The sequence below is a fragment of the Monodon monoceros genome, unplaced genomic scaffold (genome assembly GCF_005190385.1).
Source record: "Monodon monoceros isolate NGI ecotype Baffin Bay Population unplaced genomic scaffold, NGI_Narwhal_1 Super_Scaffold_10, whole genome shotgun sequence".
In the NCBI taxonomy this organism is placed as follows: Eukaryota; Metazoa; Chordata; class Mammalia; order Artiodactyla; family Monodontidae; genus Monodon; species Monodon monoceros.
In genome coordinates, this window is record NW_021703766.1 from 5,399,610 (window position 1) to 5,417,524 (window position 17,915).

Genomic DNA, 17,915 nt, shown 5'->3' on the forward strand with positions numbered 1-17,915 from the left:
TAACCCAAAATTTTAAATCTTTTTCAGCAAAAAAATGAATAAGAGCAGCTCTGATTTACTGAATGCTCACTAGGTGCTGGGCATTGTGCTAAGAATTTGCAAAAATAATTTTATTTCATTTTATACAGTCCTTAGAGATGCTGGTACTATCCCCACTTTGTGGAGGAGAATCAAAAATCCTCAGAGAGGGTAAGTGGGTCGCCCAAGATAAAAACAGCACAGTAAACGGCAGGGCTGAGACTTGAATGGCTATTTGCTAACCCCAGAGGTCTGAATCACCGTGCTATGAAATTATGAAATGTATCGTATCTTTAGTTCCTTGTGTCTGAAAATTAAGAGATATTCCTATCACAGGCAGGGAAAAAGTAGAGGGCATCTACCCGTGCTCTGCAGCTGGCTTATCCACAGCACCTGGACACTGACAGCTGCCAGGTCACCTGTGGTCACCGTCAAGCCCAGCTGGACCTGGGAACTTCTGAGGGTGCCAACATTCAATCTCTACAACAACCAGATCCCCTGCCGGGGGTTCGCTGAGGGTGCACACTGGTCACCCTTTGGCGTCCTCTGACAGATGGCACCCCCTGCAGATGCTCACAGCAACTGCCTTTTGGCAAAGTTCCTGAGAGGGAGGTCCTCCCAGGACCCGGGACCCTGGAACACACCGTTCAGCATGAGGCTGGATGGGCCTTTCCTCACCCACTGCCCTGTATATGTCTAGTATTTTAATGCCTCTAATGCCCTCTTCTATCTTCTCCTCACTGGAAACCCACAGCAATCCAGCTGGTAGCTAGGCAAGTGTTATGTGCATTTTATGGGTGGAATCCTGAGGACCAGTGCTTACTGGGTCTTCCCAAGGTCAGTATCTCATGGTGACAGAGGAGGCTAGACCCACGGTACCCATTTCCCAGCCAGAGCACTTGACTTTCCAATGCAATGTCCCTCCACTCTCTGTCTGCAGAAAAGGAAGAATATGGAGGGTTTTTTAGGGAAGAGGAAGTAATTTTGTTGAAGTGGGATTGGGATGTTCTTACACGGTGTTCTGACGAAGAAAACCAGAGATGCCAAGTCCACTCCTAGAAACTGGCCGCCACCCCCCAGAGCCCAATCCAGGGAAATGCGCATGTGACGGGCAATGGTGATAGAAAGCAAACTCTGTTGACTGGGCCTTGTTCCCAAGTGCCTGCTGCCAGCTCAGTGTGCTGCATCCCACAGAGGGCTTTCCCCGAAAATGGCTGGGAATCTTGTCCCATTTCTTGAAAAATGAGCTTACTGCCCTCAAGAGGCTTGGGTCCTTAACAGAGGCTGTGAGATGGGACTCTTGGGGGTGTTGTAGAGAGGGGATAGGACAGGCCTGGAGCCTATATGAGATTTAATGCTCACCCCAATATCCGTGTGCAACTACTTTGGTCTCTGAATCTTGAACAGGTGTCAACTTCTGAAACTATCCTTCTACAAATAGCCTTTTGTTTCTCCATATAAAAGAGAAGCAAGTACATTATAGAAAAAATCAGAAAAAAAAATCAACAACACCAAATACAACCACCAACACTTTGATTTTTCCTCTATCATGCTTCTTCACAAACATACCCATCATGATATGTGTAAATACTCCATCTGTAATGAAGATACCATATGTGTTGGTGTGTCTGTTTCCATTCAATATCTTGAAAATCTCCCATATAACTAGAACTTCTTCAAAAATATCTTAAATGGTTGTAGAAAACTTCCTTGCAAAATTGTGCCATAATTTAACCATTATATATTGCTGACTATTTAGCAACTGTTTCCATTTTAAGGATCGTGTCCTGCTATATCATCATTGTACAAAAATCTAAATTCCTCCCTATTTCCTTAAGATGGCTTTCTAGAAGTAGAATGATCAGGTCCAAGGTTTTATACTTTTTACAGCTCTTCATTATCAAGCTGGTTTCTGGAAAGCCAATGTTAATGTAAGGTTTCTGACCTCCTCTGAGATCCCCCCAGGGTCCCTCTTCTTGGTTTTTAGTGCCCAAAGTCTCGCGCAGACCTGGGGGGCTCTGTTGATGAGATAGGGGCCCCCACTGCTGCTGTGTCAGGGTTCAATGCCACTTGGCTTCCACAGAGACACACTTAAAGCCGCACAGCCCCGGGTTTGATGAAGCACAGAAATAATGAGCTCAGTGGGAGGGAGGCAGTCTTTGAAAGGCACATCTCTGCATGTGGGGTGGGCACTGGGTGGGGGGAGGGGTACTCACTTGATAGGTAGCGATCGTTTCTCTGTCCAAGTTCCGTGTCACGGAGACGCTACCTGTGTTCTCATTGATTCTGAAAATTCCTTTAGGCTCTTGATCCACTCCCTTTCCAGTGAGCCGGAACTTGGACCCTTCCGGTCTGTCACTGTCGACTACCTGGTCAGGGAAACAGAGCGACATTTAAGACTCTGGCTGGAAAACACAGAGGAAGCACAGTACAAACACACCTCAGTGACCAATCCACTAATCACAGATGCCAATGCAGAGGTGTTCGATGAACTTGACTAAAGCAGCATCACCAAAAATAGCATCATTATTTAACACCTTTCATCCTAATATGCAAATCTTTGTGGCTTTCAGCCGGGGAAGCTTACCAGCCCTGGGGTGACGTATATTGATGAATCTAAGAGGGAAGTAACTTCATGAAGTTCAAGGTTGGACATTTATATTATTTTTAACTCCCAAGAAACAGGCTTTTTTTCTGCAAGTAAGACCAAATAAGCAATGAAAAACATTTGACAGTCCTATACTGGGCAGGCATTAATCAGGGTTCTAGGTATCTACGTGTATGTAGTCATCAACAGCACCACCTATGCCCTTGTTGCTACCAGGTACTAGGCATGGTGCTGAGAAGGAATTTTACACACACTTTAAAAAACTCTGACAACAATGCTGGGGGCAGGGAACATTATTATTCATACTTAATGAATGAAATCAATGAGACTCAGGGAGATTACACAAGCTTGCCACGGTCACAGTTACTAAAGAAACAAGGATGGGATTCAGAAGCCATCTTCCATCTCCTTAGGGGCACTGCTATGCAACACCGTCATTGCTGCATTCACTTTAAGAGAATTCCCTATAGGTGGTCAGCCTTGATCTGACATTTAAAGAATAAATTCAAAAGGTAAAGATATAGGAAGGCAGTTCCAGGCAGAGGGAACAGCATAGACAGGCAGCAGGCAGGTTAGAGAGCCTCGAAAATTCCAGAATGGTTTGAGGAGAGGTGAGGTTGAGAGGTAATTAGGGGGCAAGTTTTGATGTCATCTGAAAGTATCCAACTAAAGAGAAAATCATAATTTGCATAGGTTAGTTCTAGAGTTCTAACAAGCCTTCATGTATATTTAATATCACTTTATCATCAATACCTGAAGACATTAATTTGATTATAACACTATAAAGGTCACTAACACAATAGACATTGAGAACCACAGATAAAAGAAAGCTAATACTGATCTGGCTGTCATCAATTTACAAGTAAACAGGCACCTATTGGAATATAGTCAACTGAGCCTGGAGGATTTAGGTGGCTGAACCAGAAATGTGCCTTCTGGTGGAATCAGGAAGAGGTGGGGTGGTGGCATTTCTGTGGGCGCCATGCCTGCAATTCTGACGTGTGCCACCAGGTGGCAGTGGTGCCTAAGGCAGCGTGAGCCTCATGGCAAGCCTCCTCTGCCAGGACCAGTGGAGTAAGAGCATGACGCAGTCCATAGGGCAGTACAGTTTTTTTCCGATTTAAAATATTCTTTATTAAAATACACTGAGAATTTTGATTAAACACCAGTTACCTCTGTTTGCATTTTTTTTAATTAACAGAAAATATCATCCAAAGCAAGACTAAAAATAAGGTATGTGGTATCTTCTGATGAAAAGAATTTTTAGTCACTGCTTGACTCAACTGAATCCAACTGACATTAGCCCCACTGCTTGGAAGCTCCATGAGGTCAACAGCCTCAACATATCGGGCTCACCGCTGAGTCCCATGACTAGCAAAGTGCCCGGCATACCGCAGGGACCAACGCCAATATCTGTTTAACGAGGACCTCCACTGATTAGACAAACATATGTCTCAATCCTAGCTTGGCCGACGATCAGTCCTGTGACCTTGAATGTGATTCTTTGCCTCTTTGGCTCTCGATTTCCTTATCTATAAAATAGGGATAATGACACTTATTTCCCAGGGTTGCTGAGAGTTTGTTGAGATACTGTGTGCAAAGTACACTTCCTGGCACATAGAAGGGGCTCAATAAATCAGAGCTGACAATTAGAATACTAAGATAAGAATGATAATAATAACAAAGTCATGCCATTGTTGTTAATGGGTAAGACTGACACCTCCAAGCATAAAACACATCTTAGCCACAATACAAAAAAATCCCTTTCTAAGGGAACACATTTCCTTTTTAGAAACAAAACTCACAAAAGTCTCTGGTTTCAGGACAGAAGTGATCTGGAAACACACTGTGGGAAGGGGCATCTGAACCAGCCGTGTTCCTCTTTGTCTCTTTCACATTTACCATCGCTCCCCTCTTGCTCTTACCACTTCAGCTCAAAAATGGATTAAAACCTCTTCCTTTTGCTCCCCTACACACACCCGTGGGACAAGTCCTCTCCAAAGGCCATATTAACTAAAGGGAAATGAACATGGGAAGCCTACAAAGGCTATGGAACTGTCCTGCTTCCTAAGAGTGGACTTCTGACCACACCCACTAGAAAGGACCTGTCAGGAGAAGGCTTCTGTGATCTGTTCTCCTTTCTTGACCCTTCCCTGCTCTGAAAGGGTTGGGAGCACTGCACCCCAGACCTTCTGTAAGAAACACAGTGGGAGACAGTCCTGACAGCTCTCTTGAGGCAAACACTGCCATCCTCCCATTCCTCTACCTGCCATTCAACATGGAAAGCTGAATTCTAGACTCAGAAATCCTCCCAGGGCAACTTTTCCTCCTGCTGTAAAGATCAGGTCTGTGTCATTTCCCTTCTCTCTCTTAGAGATCTTGAACCATGTGACCTCATGGAAGCAGGGTCTTGGAGAGAACCCTGTTTAATTAGTGCTGGCTGTTGGATTTAAATGAGTGATTCTCTGGGGAAGGAGCAAGACCTCTGCTCAGCAGTGCACAAGTCTTCTCTCTCTCTCAACATTTTTTTTTTAAATTTATTTATTTTTGTCTGCGTTGGGTCTTCGTTGCTGCATATGGGCTTTCTCTAGTTGCAGCGAGCGGGGGCTACTCTTTCTTGCGGTGCTCAGGCTTCTCACTGCAGTGGCTTCTCTTGTTGTGGAGCACGGGCTCCAGGCGCGCAGGCTTCAGGAGTTGTGGCACACGAGCTTCAGTAGTTGTGGCTCACGGGCTCTAGAGCGCAGGCTCAGTAGTTGTGGTGCACGGGCTTAGTTGCTCCATGGCATGTGGGATCTTCCCGGACCAGGTCTCAAACCCGTGTCCCCTGCATCGGCAGGCAGATTCTTAACCACTGCGCCACCAGGGAAGTCCAACATTTTGTTTTTAAAGGCCTGCCTTTGAACACATCAGTTGAACCTGCCTCCTGGTCCTCAGCGCTGTATCTGCTTTGAAAGAGCGCTCGTAGCCACACCAGGCACGGTGCCCCCAGACTGATGAGCCGTACAGGGCTGCCAGCACAGGGAAGTGAAGGGCCTCATTCTCCCTGCAACAACTGGTCTCAAGATATGGTTCCCTGGACCAGCTTGGGCATCACATGGGAGCTCTTCAGAAATGCAGGTTCTCAGTCTCCACCCAGACCCCCTGGATCAGAAATGCTGGTGGTGGGGCCTAGCAATCTGTGCTTTAATAGGCCCCGTGGATGATTCTATGCACACCCGGGATTGAGGACCACCGATTTAGATGGATTTCAGCACCATCCACGCTCATTATGATTGGTGATGGTTTCCACCGTGACTGTTGGGAGACTTTGGCTGGAAAAAAGGCTGCGTCTGTTTGCTACCTCCCTTCCAGACCTATTTTAAATGTATAACACTATTAGGAACTCTTAAAAGCCTGTTTTCTAGAACGTCAGTAAAGCAGAGTTGGTATTTCTCCAAGTCCCACATTTCCGTGTGTATCAAAGGAACCCCAGGGCAGGGAGGAACCTTGGAGAAGAAAGCATGGGAGTAGGGGTCATTCTCCACGGGAAAGATGGGAGTCTTGGCTCAATTTAGATTCAGAAATTACCCAACAGCTCTCCGGCTCCTTGGTCCCCAGGTGGGGCTTCAGAGGGACCCCGGTCCACTCCAGCCTCACTGAGCTGGAGAAATAGGAGGTATGCAATGACTGCAAAGGAGGCCTCAGCCACACATCAAAGCTGTTCCATGCAAGTCAGGTGGGTTTCCAGATGACCTTTATTATACTACATTAAACTCCTAAGATTTGTCCAAATGCTGCTCTATGGCTGTGGCCCCAAGGCTATCATCCTTTTCTTGTTGTTTAATGTGATGGAATGTAAGAAATCCAGTGCACTCCTGCCCAGAACAAATCCTGTCATGAGTCTCTGCTCCTGTAGCAGCTGTTAACACACATTATACCACATAGCAGGGCTTCACAACTAGCTGGTCTTTCCTATTATTCTTTGTAATTCAACACTTCTTTTCATAGTGGGATTTTTCTTCCTTATCCTCTGAGTCGGAATGAAAAAAAATAGCTAATGATGAGAAACAACTTGGACGCCTGGTGCCGACACTCTGGGAAGGGCATGTAAATAGCACACAGGAGTCCTGCTGCATACCTGGGTAAAGTCACTTCCCAGGCAGCAATGGGGGTGACTGGAACATCAATTGTGTCGGTGGCACGGCTCAGGTGGGACCAGAGTCCTCTGCACCCAGCAAGGGGCAGGAAATACAGAGGCCTGGAGCATGAAGGGATGCTTGGTCTGAGTTTCAAAGGGTGTTTTCACTGCCTACTTCCTCCAGAGTGTGGTGTATTACAGACAAAGCCAGGGCCCCCCCTTGAATCCCGTTCCCACCTCCATTCTCTGCTGCAAGTAGCCAACAATACCAAGTTGCATTGTGTTTTAAAGGTGTTCTATGAATTTATATACATATATACATACTCACAGAATATATAGGAATTTTGAATGTTTTTACATTTTTATAAATAGGACCGTTTTGTATAAAGTATTCTATAATTTTTCTATTCAATGTGGTTGGAGGTTATATATATATAGTATGTAATATTTTAATATATATTAAATTTATGTAATATAAATATATTTTATATCTCATAGACAGATAGATAGATACAGACTTTGGGGATAGGAGTAACTTTCCATTTATAGAAACACTGCCTAGATAGTATAAAGTTCCCATATACCTTTCATCCAATTTTCCCTAATATTAACATCTTTTATAACCATGGAACATTGGTCACAACTGAGAAATTAACATTGATGCGTGACTACTAACCTCCAGATTTTATGTATTCAGGTTTCAGCAATTTTTCTACTTCTATTATTTTTCTGATCCAAAATCCAGTCCAGAACCCCACATTACCTTTAGTCAGTGTGGTATTTTTTTTTAACATTTTTATTGGCGTATAATTGCTTTACAATGGTGTGTTAGTTTCTGCTTTATAACAAAGTGAATCAGTTATACATAAACATATGTCCCCATATCTCTTCCCTCTTGCGTCTCCCTCCCTCCCACCCTCCCTATCCCACCCCTCTAGGTGGTCACAGAGCACCAAGCGAGCTGATCTCCCTGTGCTATGCGGCTGCTTCCCACTAGCTATCTATTTTACGTTTGGTAGTGTATATATGTCCATGCCACTCTCTCACTTCGTCCCAGCTTACCCTTCCCCCTCCCCGTATCTTCAAGTCCATTCTCTAGTAGGTCTGTGTCTTTATTCAGTCAGTGTGGTTTTTAATTGCCCATTACAGTGCTTCCCTGTAGGTTCAGACATTTCCTTAATTGTGCTGACATCATTTTTTTTCCCCTATGGAAAATGTATTCGATACATCAAAATGCCACAGTCGCCAAGTTCTGTATATTCTCTTTACTGTAAGAACTTGTAGCTCTGTCCTCTGTCAGTCTCCAGTACCTGTAATTTAACTCAGATCTCCACTAGAGATTTTTGACTGTTCTGTCGTCAGGGCCAAGAACACACACAACACTCACGGTAAGTTTTCAGCAAATATTTGCATACCCAGTAAGTAAACGAACGTTACAGTGGTCTCTTAACTGGCCTCCATGTTTCTGATTCTCTCTTGTCCCTTCGTGTCCTAATTGCAACCAGAACGGTCATTCCAAAATGCAAACACAAATCTGGCCAAAACTGTTCTCAGATTAAAACTTTCAATGTTTCCCCATTGCTCCCAGATGAAATTCCCCCAGGGCCCTCCTTGATGGGCCTCCACCTGCTTCTCCAGTTCTATCTCTTGCCACCATGAGCCATGGGCCTCCTGGACTTTGCCCACTTTCTCTGGACCTAGGTCAGCTGGACTCCTATCCCCGCGTCCTGTCTGCTAGAGCCCCTCCTGGTCTTCCTGGACTCGGCACCAGGGATACTGCCTACTCACTGGAGCTTCTGCTGACCCTCTGCCCTGCTCCAGGGAGATAACCTCATCATCTGGGTCTAGCCCTGCTCACCACTGAGGTCTTAAGGCACAGAGAGCGGATGGCCTCTCTGTTGGGGGTGGTAATTGTCCCTTGGGCTATTTATTTCTTATTCTTTTAACATTTCCTGAGTTTGGAACATATAAGACACCCGACTGAAGCTTTGAAAAAAAGTGCAACTTTGTTTGCATGTTTTTATAAGATCATAAAATGCTTCAGAAACTCACAAATTAAAGTCTGTTGTACTTTTTTTTTTAATGTGGTCACTTTACCTATGCAACCTCAGTATCTTCTCATTTCTCTTTTTACAAATCCCCGAAGTTACCTTCCCAGGCAGTGGTAATGCCCAGGAGTCATGAAGGGGCCTAGAACGCTTTCCCATCCTTATAATTTGCAAAGGTTCCCTTGTGTGAAGACCCTCAGTCTAAGCAAACACTGGGCTTGCTGCACAAAGCAGCTTCAACACAAATACCCCAGCACTTCAGCCCTGTCATAGCCAACTAAATTAACGCTCTAGTTCTACCTATTTAGAAAATCAGGAGATACTTATTTTCAAAGGATAAAAGATTCTACGTATATAAGCAATATGATCGAAAGGATGAAAAACTAGAAAATAATCAGCCCCTGCCCCCACACATTTCCAAAGGGAATAAATCACATGTGAATAGTATAGGTCTTTGGGGGATGGAGGTAGGGGTGATATTTTTTCCTTCACTCTAGAATATTTTTGGTTTCAGAAAATGAGCCTATATTACTTATTATACGTTAAAAATCAACAAAAAACTCAAAAACAAAAACTTTTTTAAAACATGTAAGAGTAATTACTGGAGCTTGGTGTATATGCCAATTTAGAAGTTGTTTTCTACTTCATGTTAAATAGGAAAAAACCCACTTATTGCCTTTACCTATAGTTATTAGAAGGCATTACTTTTTATCGGTAGGTTGGTTCTCTAAGGTGATTTGTAAGCAGTAATTAATTCTCATCTGTGGTTTAGTCTCTTTTTTTTTTTTTTTTTTTTTTTGTGCGGTACATGGGCCTCTCACTGTTGTGGCCTCTCCCGTTGCAGAGCACAGGCTCTGGACCCACAGGCTCAGCGGCCATGGCTCACGGGCCCAGCCGCTCCGCGGCATGTGGGATCCTCCCGGACCGGGGCACGAACCCGCGTCCCCTGCATCGGCAGGCGGACTCAACCACTGCGCCACCGGGGAAGCCCTGTGGTTTAGACTTTGACATGCCTTTGAACTTGAAGACACTTAGCCATTCAGCAGTCTGGGCAGCTGTTACATCCATGCCCGTCTCTCACCCTCATGCTGCTCAATAACTTTCAACCATTAGGTTATAAATTAACAAGGGGGACTAAGGAAAACCCAGTGCCAAGAGTTCCAAAATACCTGGTGGAGAAGCACAGAACCAACACTCTGGCAATCCACAGGAGGAGGATGCTGGCTAGAGACCAACTGCACAGACCAGGGGTTCTCATACCAGCAGGGCTGGCTGTGTTCACCGCCGAATGCAAAGGGTCTCCATCCTCCCATGGAGGGTGCTAAGGTTAAGGGCAGGATGGAGCACTTGGAAGGAAAATCAAACTCCAGTAACACATGATGAGGGGAAATCTGAATACACTACACTTACCCTTCATCTATCAGCACTATCATTGCACCACCAGCTTTGTTTCCCTTCTTTTATAAGAAAGGCACTTAAGATTATGCCTAAGCACAGCTTAAGCTGAGTTCCATAGGATTCAGTGTTTAATTGCTGGGGGTTTTTTGAATGATGTTCTGATAGTTATAATTTTGTGGTTACTTTCTGTAGGCTATAGAGTTTTTTTTAATGAGAGTATTTCTTAATTTACAAGTACTTCTAACATTTTAATTACTTATTTCCAACTTTGTCATAGAATAATGTGGCTTATGAAATTTCTACTCTTGCGAGTTTTTTAAAAGTTCATTCACGGCCAAGTGCAATATCATCTTTACTAAATGATCCATTGACACATGGAAAGAATGAGTATTCTGTGGCATTATTCACAATAGCCAAAAAGTGTAAGGACCCCAAGTGTCCAACAATGGATAAATGGATGAACAAAATGTGGTATAGGCATAAAATGGAATATTATTATTCAGCCTTAAAAGTGAAGGAAATTCTAACACATGCTACCATATGGATGAAGACATCATGTTAAGTGAAATAAGCCAGCCACAAAAGGACAAATATGTATATTTAAATACACATATTTACATACATAATTGGCACAATGCTGCTCTCACTGAGGGAACGCGGTTTATATTTGTTAGTGTATTCCAAACTGATACCACCATTCACTCAGCCTGATGGTCTGTTTCTCTCCCATGATTCTAATAAGATGTTTCCTTCTTGAGTATAATTCCCTCTAACATATTATCTCCCTCTACCTTCTTCTCTTCTCTTCAACATATTTACTGACCATTCACGAGTTCCAGAGTGTTCAAGGGCCCGCAGTTCAGTATACTCTATGAAACCCACATTACGCAACATGGGAGATGTGCTGAAAGAGGCCACAGCAGACCAGAGAAAGAAGTCAGCTTTGGGTCATTCAGTCATTGTGCCTTACTTGTCTGGGCCCAAAGTCCATTCACTGCCCATCAGTATCACACTTCTGCATCTCTTTATTGTCCAAGAGAATAACTGGGATTCTTATGTATCACTTCCTGAGTTTCTGGTTTCTTAATGCAGACTGTGAGTTTCACCCTCCTGCTCATCGGGCCCCTTGACTTTGCCTCTTGTGTTTCTACCAAAAATCAAGATGGTCCCTTGAAACCCATAGTGAAAAGTCTAGATTTTCTATACCTGTTGCCTCTTCTACTTATGAATCAGATGTATGGTAGTGGGAAGTAGTCACTGAGGCTGTTCTTTAATATTCTGGCTCCTCTTCTTCCGGTCACATAGTAGGACGATACTTCCCCAGTCACCTGAAGTTGGCTGTGGCCATATGACTTGCTTTAGCCAATGAAGTGTGAGTGAAAGTGACATGTGTAACTTCAGCTAATTTTGAGTAAAAGCTTTAAGAGCTATGATGTGCTTAGCCAGGTTCTTTTTGCCCTCTGCAAGGTGATGAGCTATGTTCCAAATAGTGGTGGCTTCAACAACCTAGATCCCAAAGAAAGAAAAATGACAAGGTGCAGAGCCCCCACCTAACCCCTCAATGGGCATGGAGCTTGGTTAAAGCTTTTTTTTTTTTTTTCACTTTGATCAACTGAAATGGGAGTTGCTTATTACCACCGCTGAACCTAACCTATCCTGACTAACGCACAGAGTGCTTAGGACAACAGGGTTTGCAGCCTGGAGCTCACTAACAGTGTGGACATACTGGGAGTCGTGTGGCCTCTCTGAGCCTCAATCCCATCCTCTGCCAAGTGAGGGAAATAATGCCTATCCTAAAAGGGTTACTGTGGATAAGTGAGCTGAGAGATACCTAATGCATCAGTACATAAACCTGCTCAATAATGTAAGGCAATTGTTATTTTTATGATTATTAAACGGTGGTGATGATGATGACTATGACAGAGGCTACCATTTACTGAAAAATAAGACTCTGCCACACACTATTCTAAGCATCTTACATACGTAAGTTCATTTAATCCTTACCACAATTCTATGGGGTAGGCACTGATGTTAATCCCCACTTTACAAAGAAAGAAACTGAGTCACAAACACCTTACCAAAGTCAGCTAGATAATGGCCTTGCATTTGAATCCAAGTATCCAGAGCCCATGGCCTTCGCCCCCACTCCACATGGCCAACTGACCAAAGTCCGCTGGGTTGTGTAGGAGTGCCCCAGGAGTAGAATCAACAAAGCACTGGAACCTGGCACTGTTGAAAGTGTTCCTGGTCTGCACTCCTGCTGACACACCCACCCTGTGAAGACTAGGAGCAGAGATACTCATCTTAGGCAGAGCCAAGATTAAGGACTTCCAAGTCTCAATTTCCAGATTTATATGTACCCAAGGGGTCACCCATTTCCTCTGTACATCAAATTCCCGGCAGGAACATCTTTACCTTCTCACACTCTCTGAGCTTTGGCATAGCAACGGTGCAATCTGGGGGGTTTTGCATGCCTTCAGCCATGTAAAAGTATAATAAATTAATCATGCCCTTGGGCACTGTTGAAATACACATACTTAATCTCTTATTAACTTGCCGAACTTTCCTTCCTTGCCACTGCTCTGCTCCTCTCCCTTCCATCAGTTCAGATTTTTACGGTTCTCAAAGAAACCAAATATTTATGCACTCATCTGAACCACAGTGCAGAGAAAGCAGTGTAACAAAATCAGCATTATGAACCTGGAGCTATTCCCATTTGGAAGTAATAAACACGAACAATTGAACAATTTCTCCCTGGAAATGCGTGTTGGCTGCCCTTTCACTGAGGATTTCAATGCTTATTCTTGTTATTCTTATAATTCAGGACAAATTTTAATGTTAAGTCTGACGCTTGGAAACACAAGCAAACATAAATACAATTTCAATCATTTTCAACTGAAAGCCTGACATTCTATTCTGCTTTGCATGTGCTTCGGTTAGAACCTGTGTGGGGCTTTGAAGTGCCTCATCCCCTGAAGCACCTACTCTCTCTCACAATCGGATCACACCTGAATAAAACCTTTCAGGGGCCCCCCTACACCATCACTTTCAGGGAAAATTCACGCATTCAAGGCTCTTTGTAACCTGCCTTTGCCTTCAGCCTCAAATGTCGCTGAGTCCACACACATCCCCCGAGCCTGTTGTGCTGTCATTTCCCCCAAAGTGCCATGCTTGGGTCTACCGCTGTTCCAGCCCTGGGCTTACCTACTTCTGACCCATAGGCTCTTATACAAAAGCAGAGCCTGGCCAATCTGATCAACTCTTTGTGGATCCTGGGATTGGGACAGGAAGAGACTGACTCAGTTGGCTGAAGGCTGTGGACCCTTTAAGTCTTATCAGCTTGAAAGCTGAGTCTACCATCTTGGGGAGACCCAACTGGGCCATAAGTGCAGACCTTGACAAAGAAAACAGTCTACTTGGAAAATTTAAAAAGAGGGTAATGAATACTTGTGTGTATGTGAAGCCACAGCAGGCTCCAGCTCGGCAAGTTACCACCCTGCACCTGATAAATGATCCACTGCAACATGACTGAACCTTACGCCTCAGCCTTGGTCTCCACATTACACTCTTAGACCAAAATATCACAGTCCCCTTTCCCAGTGGTGGCTGGTGAATGGCTTTAATTCACCAGGATCCTACTAAATGGACACCTGTATGGCTCATTTCATCACTGTCTCTCAATTCTTTAATTACATTGATCTCTTCAGAAAGGACTTCGCTGACCACCTTATTAAAAAAAAAAGTCTCCCCTCCCAACATCATCCTCTATAACCATTTTGTTTTTTTCACGGAATCATCACCTGACATAGTTATCTGGGTTTTTTTTTGGTTTTTTTTTTTTGCGGTACACGGGCCTCTCACTGTTGTGGCCTCTCCCGTTGCGGAGCACAGGCTCCAGACGCGCAGGCTCAGCGGCCACGGCTCACGGGCCCAGCCGCTCCGCGGCATGTGGGATCCTCCCGGACCGAGGCACGAACCCGCATCCCCTGCATCGGCAGGCGGACTCTCAACCACTGCGCCACCAGGGAAGCCTAGTTATCTGTTTTTTATCTTTCTTTACCATTAAAATATATGCCCCAAGGTATCAGGGACTTTTGTTTGTTGCTGTGAACAGTATATGGTGAATAACAGACATTTAAATGCTTTGCAATAAATAAAGAAGTTATGTAAAGGGACACTGAAATGAGAGACTGTGTGGTCAGGGAGAAAAGAAAATTATAAAAGTTCATAAATCAGTGAACTTGCACAGCCACTTTGGCTTCAAAATGGCTTATCAGTTTCTGGTAAGGACCATCTCTGCTTCTTGGGCTTGAGGTCTGAGGGGTGCTCTGGTATCCTCCGAATAGTGTCACCTCCTAATTAAATGATCCCCATGAGACATCCATGTTTAAGAATAGAGCAGCACGCTCCCTGAAAGTTAAGAGGCCCGTGGATGTGATGGAATCAACGTAGGTCAACATCTTTCTTCTTCCGAAGCTTCCGGCTGCCTAAACTATGGATTTTCCAAGGGAAGCCCAACAAGAGAGCATCATACAAACTGAGTCAATGAAACTTTGGCAAAGCATTTCAGAAGAGGCACAATAAATGGAAAGATCTTGGTGGGGGCTGTGTATGGGCTTCAGGCTCCTCTCAAGTCATGACAACAAATCCTCTAAACAGCCATGGGTCAACACAACTGCCCAATTACTGCCCTGTGGGTGACAATTCCTAAACAGATCATGCCGTGTGCAGTGTCCTATCCCAGGGATACGTGTGAGGTAGGGACCCATGAGGAAGCATGTATTTGAGAGAGAAGCCAGGTGGTCTGTTCTACAGAAGATGAACACAGTGGAGCCCCTGGAGTGATTGGAAATGTAGAAAGATGGTGGCAGGAGGCACAGTTTTGGGCATCACCCAAATACCCACAGAAGGGATTGGTTTCATTCTGTTCTTTTGAAAAAGCCAAGATACAGAACAGACAGAGTTCAGCTCAAATGAAGGAAAACGTGCAGAGGTTAAAGAGCTTTAGCTGACGGCACGGGCAGACTGGTGACGGAGAAGGCTGCCACTGCCTGTCCAAGCTCACACCCCAGCTGGGAAAGAAGGTAGAGAGGTGATCAGTATCAGACAGACTCTGAGGTTGTTTCTTACTCCCAGCTGCTGTGATTACTTGAGTCGGAACTTGGCGCAGCTCTGAGCATGTGGGGGCCGGCACTCTGTAAGGCAGGCGAGGGATGAGGCACTATCTGGGGAACTCTGTTTACAACCGGCTCAGCCACTTTCTACCCACTGGCTGGACAAGGATTCTCTTTCATTCCCTGGGCCTCCATTTCTCTAGGTGCTGCGCACTTATCTATCATTCCTCCCTCTGCGGTGCAATGGTTTAGAAAATGGCTTCTGGGTCAGTTTGAACTCTGGCTCTAATGTGTCCTTGGATTTTGACCTTGAGCAAATCTTTTCACCCATCTGAGCATCAGTTCCCTCTTCAGCTAAGTGAGGACGATAGACCCAGGCCCCTGAGGTTCTGGTGAGTAGAGAGTACTATGGCTGGCACACAGTAGGCACTCAATCGATGTCAACCATTATCATCTGAATACATCTAACCACAACACCAGGTCAATATCAGGATGACTTTTAATAATTATAATAATTATAGAATTATAAAATAAATTACTAATTTTAATAATTAAGAGGATTTTTAAAACCTTCCAGCTGTACCCCAGGTAATAACTGCGTTCACTGAGGTCTTATAAATGTCAGGTACCATGCTAGAGCTTTTTGTGCACTCTACCAGGGAGGTAACTATTATTTCTATTTTAAAGATGGGGAAAGGGAGACTCAGTGAGGTGAAGTCCATTGTCCAACAAGGTTACACAGCTGGCTTGGGGACAGGACGGGACATGGCAACTTCTGAGCCCAGCTGAGTTATTCCAGAACTGCGGTTGTTGGTCTGACACCAGCTCCTGGCTGCTCGGTTTCTCATGGCTCAGCCAGATGCCTCCATAAGGAGCAAGGCTGGTTGTTCCAAGGCTGGGACTGGGTTATGAAAGGCCTTCTTTGGAGGGCTTCTGTTCAACAGACCAGCCTGCTCAGACCCCACGCCACATGGCACAGTGGGTGCTCCCTGTTACAGGGCCCAGGGCCCCGGCCCATATGTGCGGACGCACATGCTACACGATGGAAAATGAACATCTGCACAGTCCTGGGGCTTTCTGACTTGAAGCCAAACAAATTTACCCAGGCTCATTTGTCAGCTGCCTTAACCCCCGTCCCTCCCAGCCTAGCTCATCCGTCCTTCCAAGTTCCTTAGTTGCTATAAGCTTTATCACAGAAGGAAACCAAAATGTTCTCAAGAGGAGAAGAAAAGATAAAAGCAAAAAATGCAACATCCCCAAGAGAGGAATATTTTTTATAGTTCCACAACTCTAGCAACTCTTTCTTAAAAAAAAATCCATTATTTAATTTTCTTACCATGGAGGTGCTAGTCATGAATAATGCTTCTAGTATTTCTAAAATATTAATACTGGTTGGATACCTCCCCTAAGGGGAAGCAGGAGGTGAATCTATGGGCTCCTAAGCCCTGTTCCCATACTATGCATTTATGCAATTGCTACCAATCATATATGCTCTGGGCTTTTCAAATTATGTCTGCATCAAAGGATGGAGGCCACACAGGGGGGTGGAAAGGGTAACACGTGTTGCTAAATACTCACTCTCTCATTATTTTCTTCATCTAAGTCTTTACTCTTTTATTGTCCATCAAGATGCACCTTCTGTCTCTACACCAGACTTGGGCTATGAATCATAAGTAGAAGCCACGGTGAGGCATCCAACTTCATAGCTGCCCCCACCCCGCTCCGTCCAGGTCAAACGTCCATCAAGGCTAACAAGAGTTCATTACATCTTTAGCTGCAAATTGTCAGTGTGAAGCTTTGAACACTGAGTCCCAACCTATTGATTCTTGAGGTCAAAATTTTATGTCTGTGCGTGTGGTGCGTGCATGCAGTGTGTGTATGTGGGACTGATCTACCTTTATACTCAGGGTTTAAGGGAAGAAGGAATAAGGAGACTGTTTCAGAATACACTAAAAACAGTACTGTAAATTGTTGTACTTGGCAATGAACTTTCTTTTTCAATGAAAATCAGGTCTGTTTTATTCCTCTTTGTAAAACTAACACATGCACACTACGAAAAAGCTGGAAAGAAAAACCAAGGCAAAAGGTAGAAAAACCGATATTCGATGATGACGTCCCCCTCGATAGTTACAATTATTTTAACATATCAATGACTCCCTTCCAGTCTTTTAAATGCATACAACTGCATAAATATATTTTACTTAAATATTTTTTACTTTGGGATAGTTGTAGATTCACATGCAGTTGCAAGAAATACCCTTTACCCTGTTGCCCCCAGTGGTACCATTTCATAAAACTATAGTACAAGAGCACAATCAGGATATTGACATTGATGCGATTCAGTGATCTTATTAGAGCTCCGTTTTATTTGTAGTCATTTGTGTGGGTGTGTTCATTTAGTTCTATGTCATTCTGTCACATGTGTAGGTTTGTGCATCCATCACCACCATTAAGCTACAAAACAGTCCATCACTGCAGGGACCCCCGCTGATGTTTTATAACTATGCCCTCTTCTCCCCCATATACCATCTCTCCCCCACATCCCTAGATCCTGCAACCACTGATCTGTTCTCTGTTTCTGTAATTTTGTCATTTACAAAATATCATATAAA

At 44.3% G+C, this 17,915-nt stretch overlaps 1 protein-coding gene across 1 annotated transcript in view; it reads right to left on the reverse strand.

Moving 5' to 3' along the window:
* CDH13 (cadherin 13) overlaps positions 1–17,915 on the reverse strand; it is a 1,013,556-nt gene that overhangs the window by 476,285 nt on the left and 519,356 nt on the right. Inside the window, exon 5 of the mRNA XM_029206203.1 lies at positions 2,235–2,387. Within this exon, the coding sequence (XP_029062036.1) occupies positions 2,235–2,387 (153 nt within the window). The remainder of the gene's footprint in view (positions 1–2,234; positions 2,388–17,915) is intronic.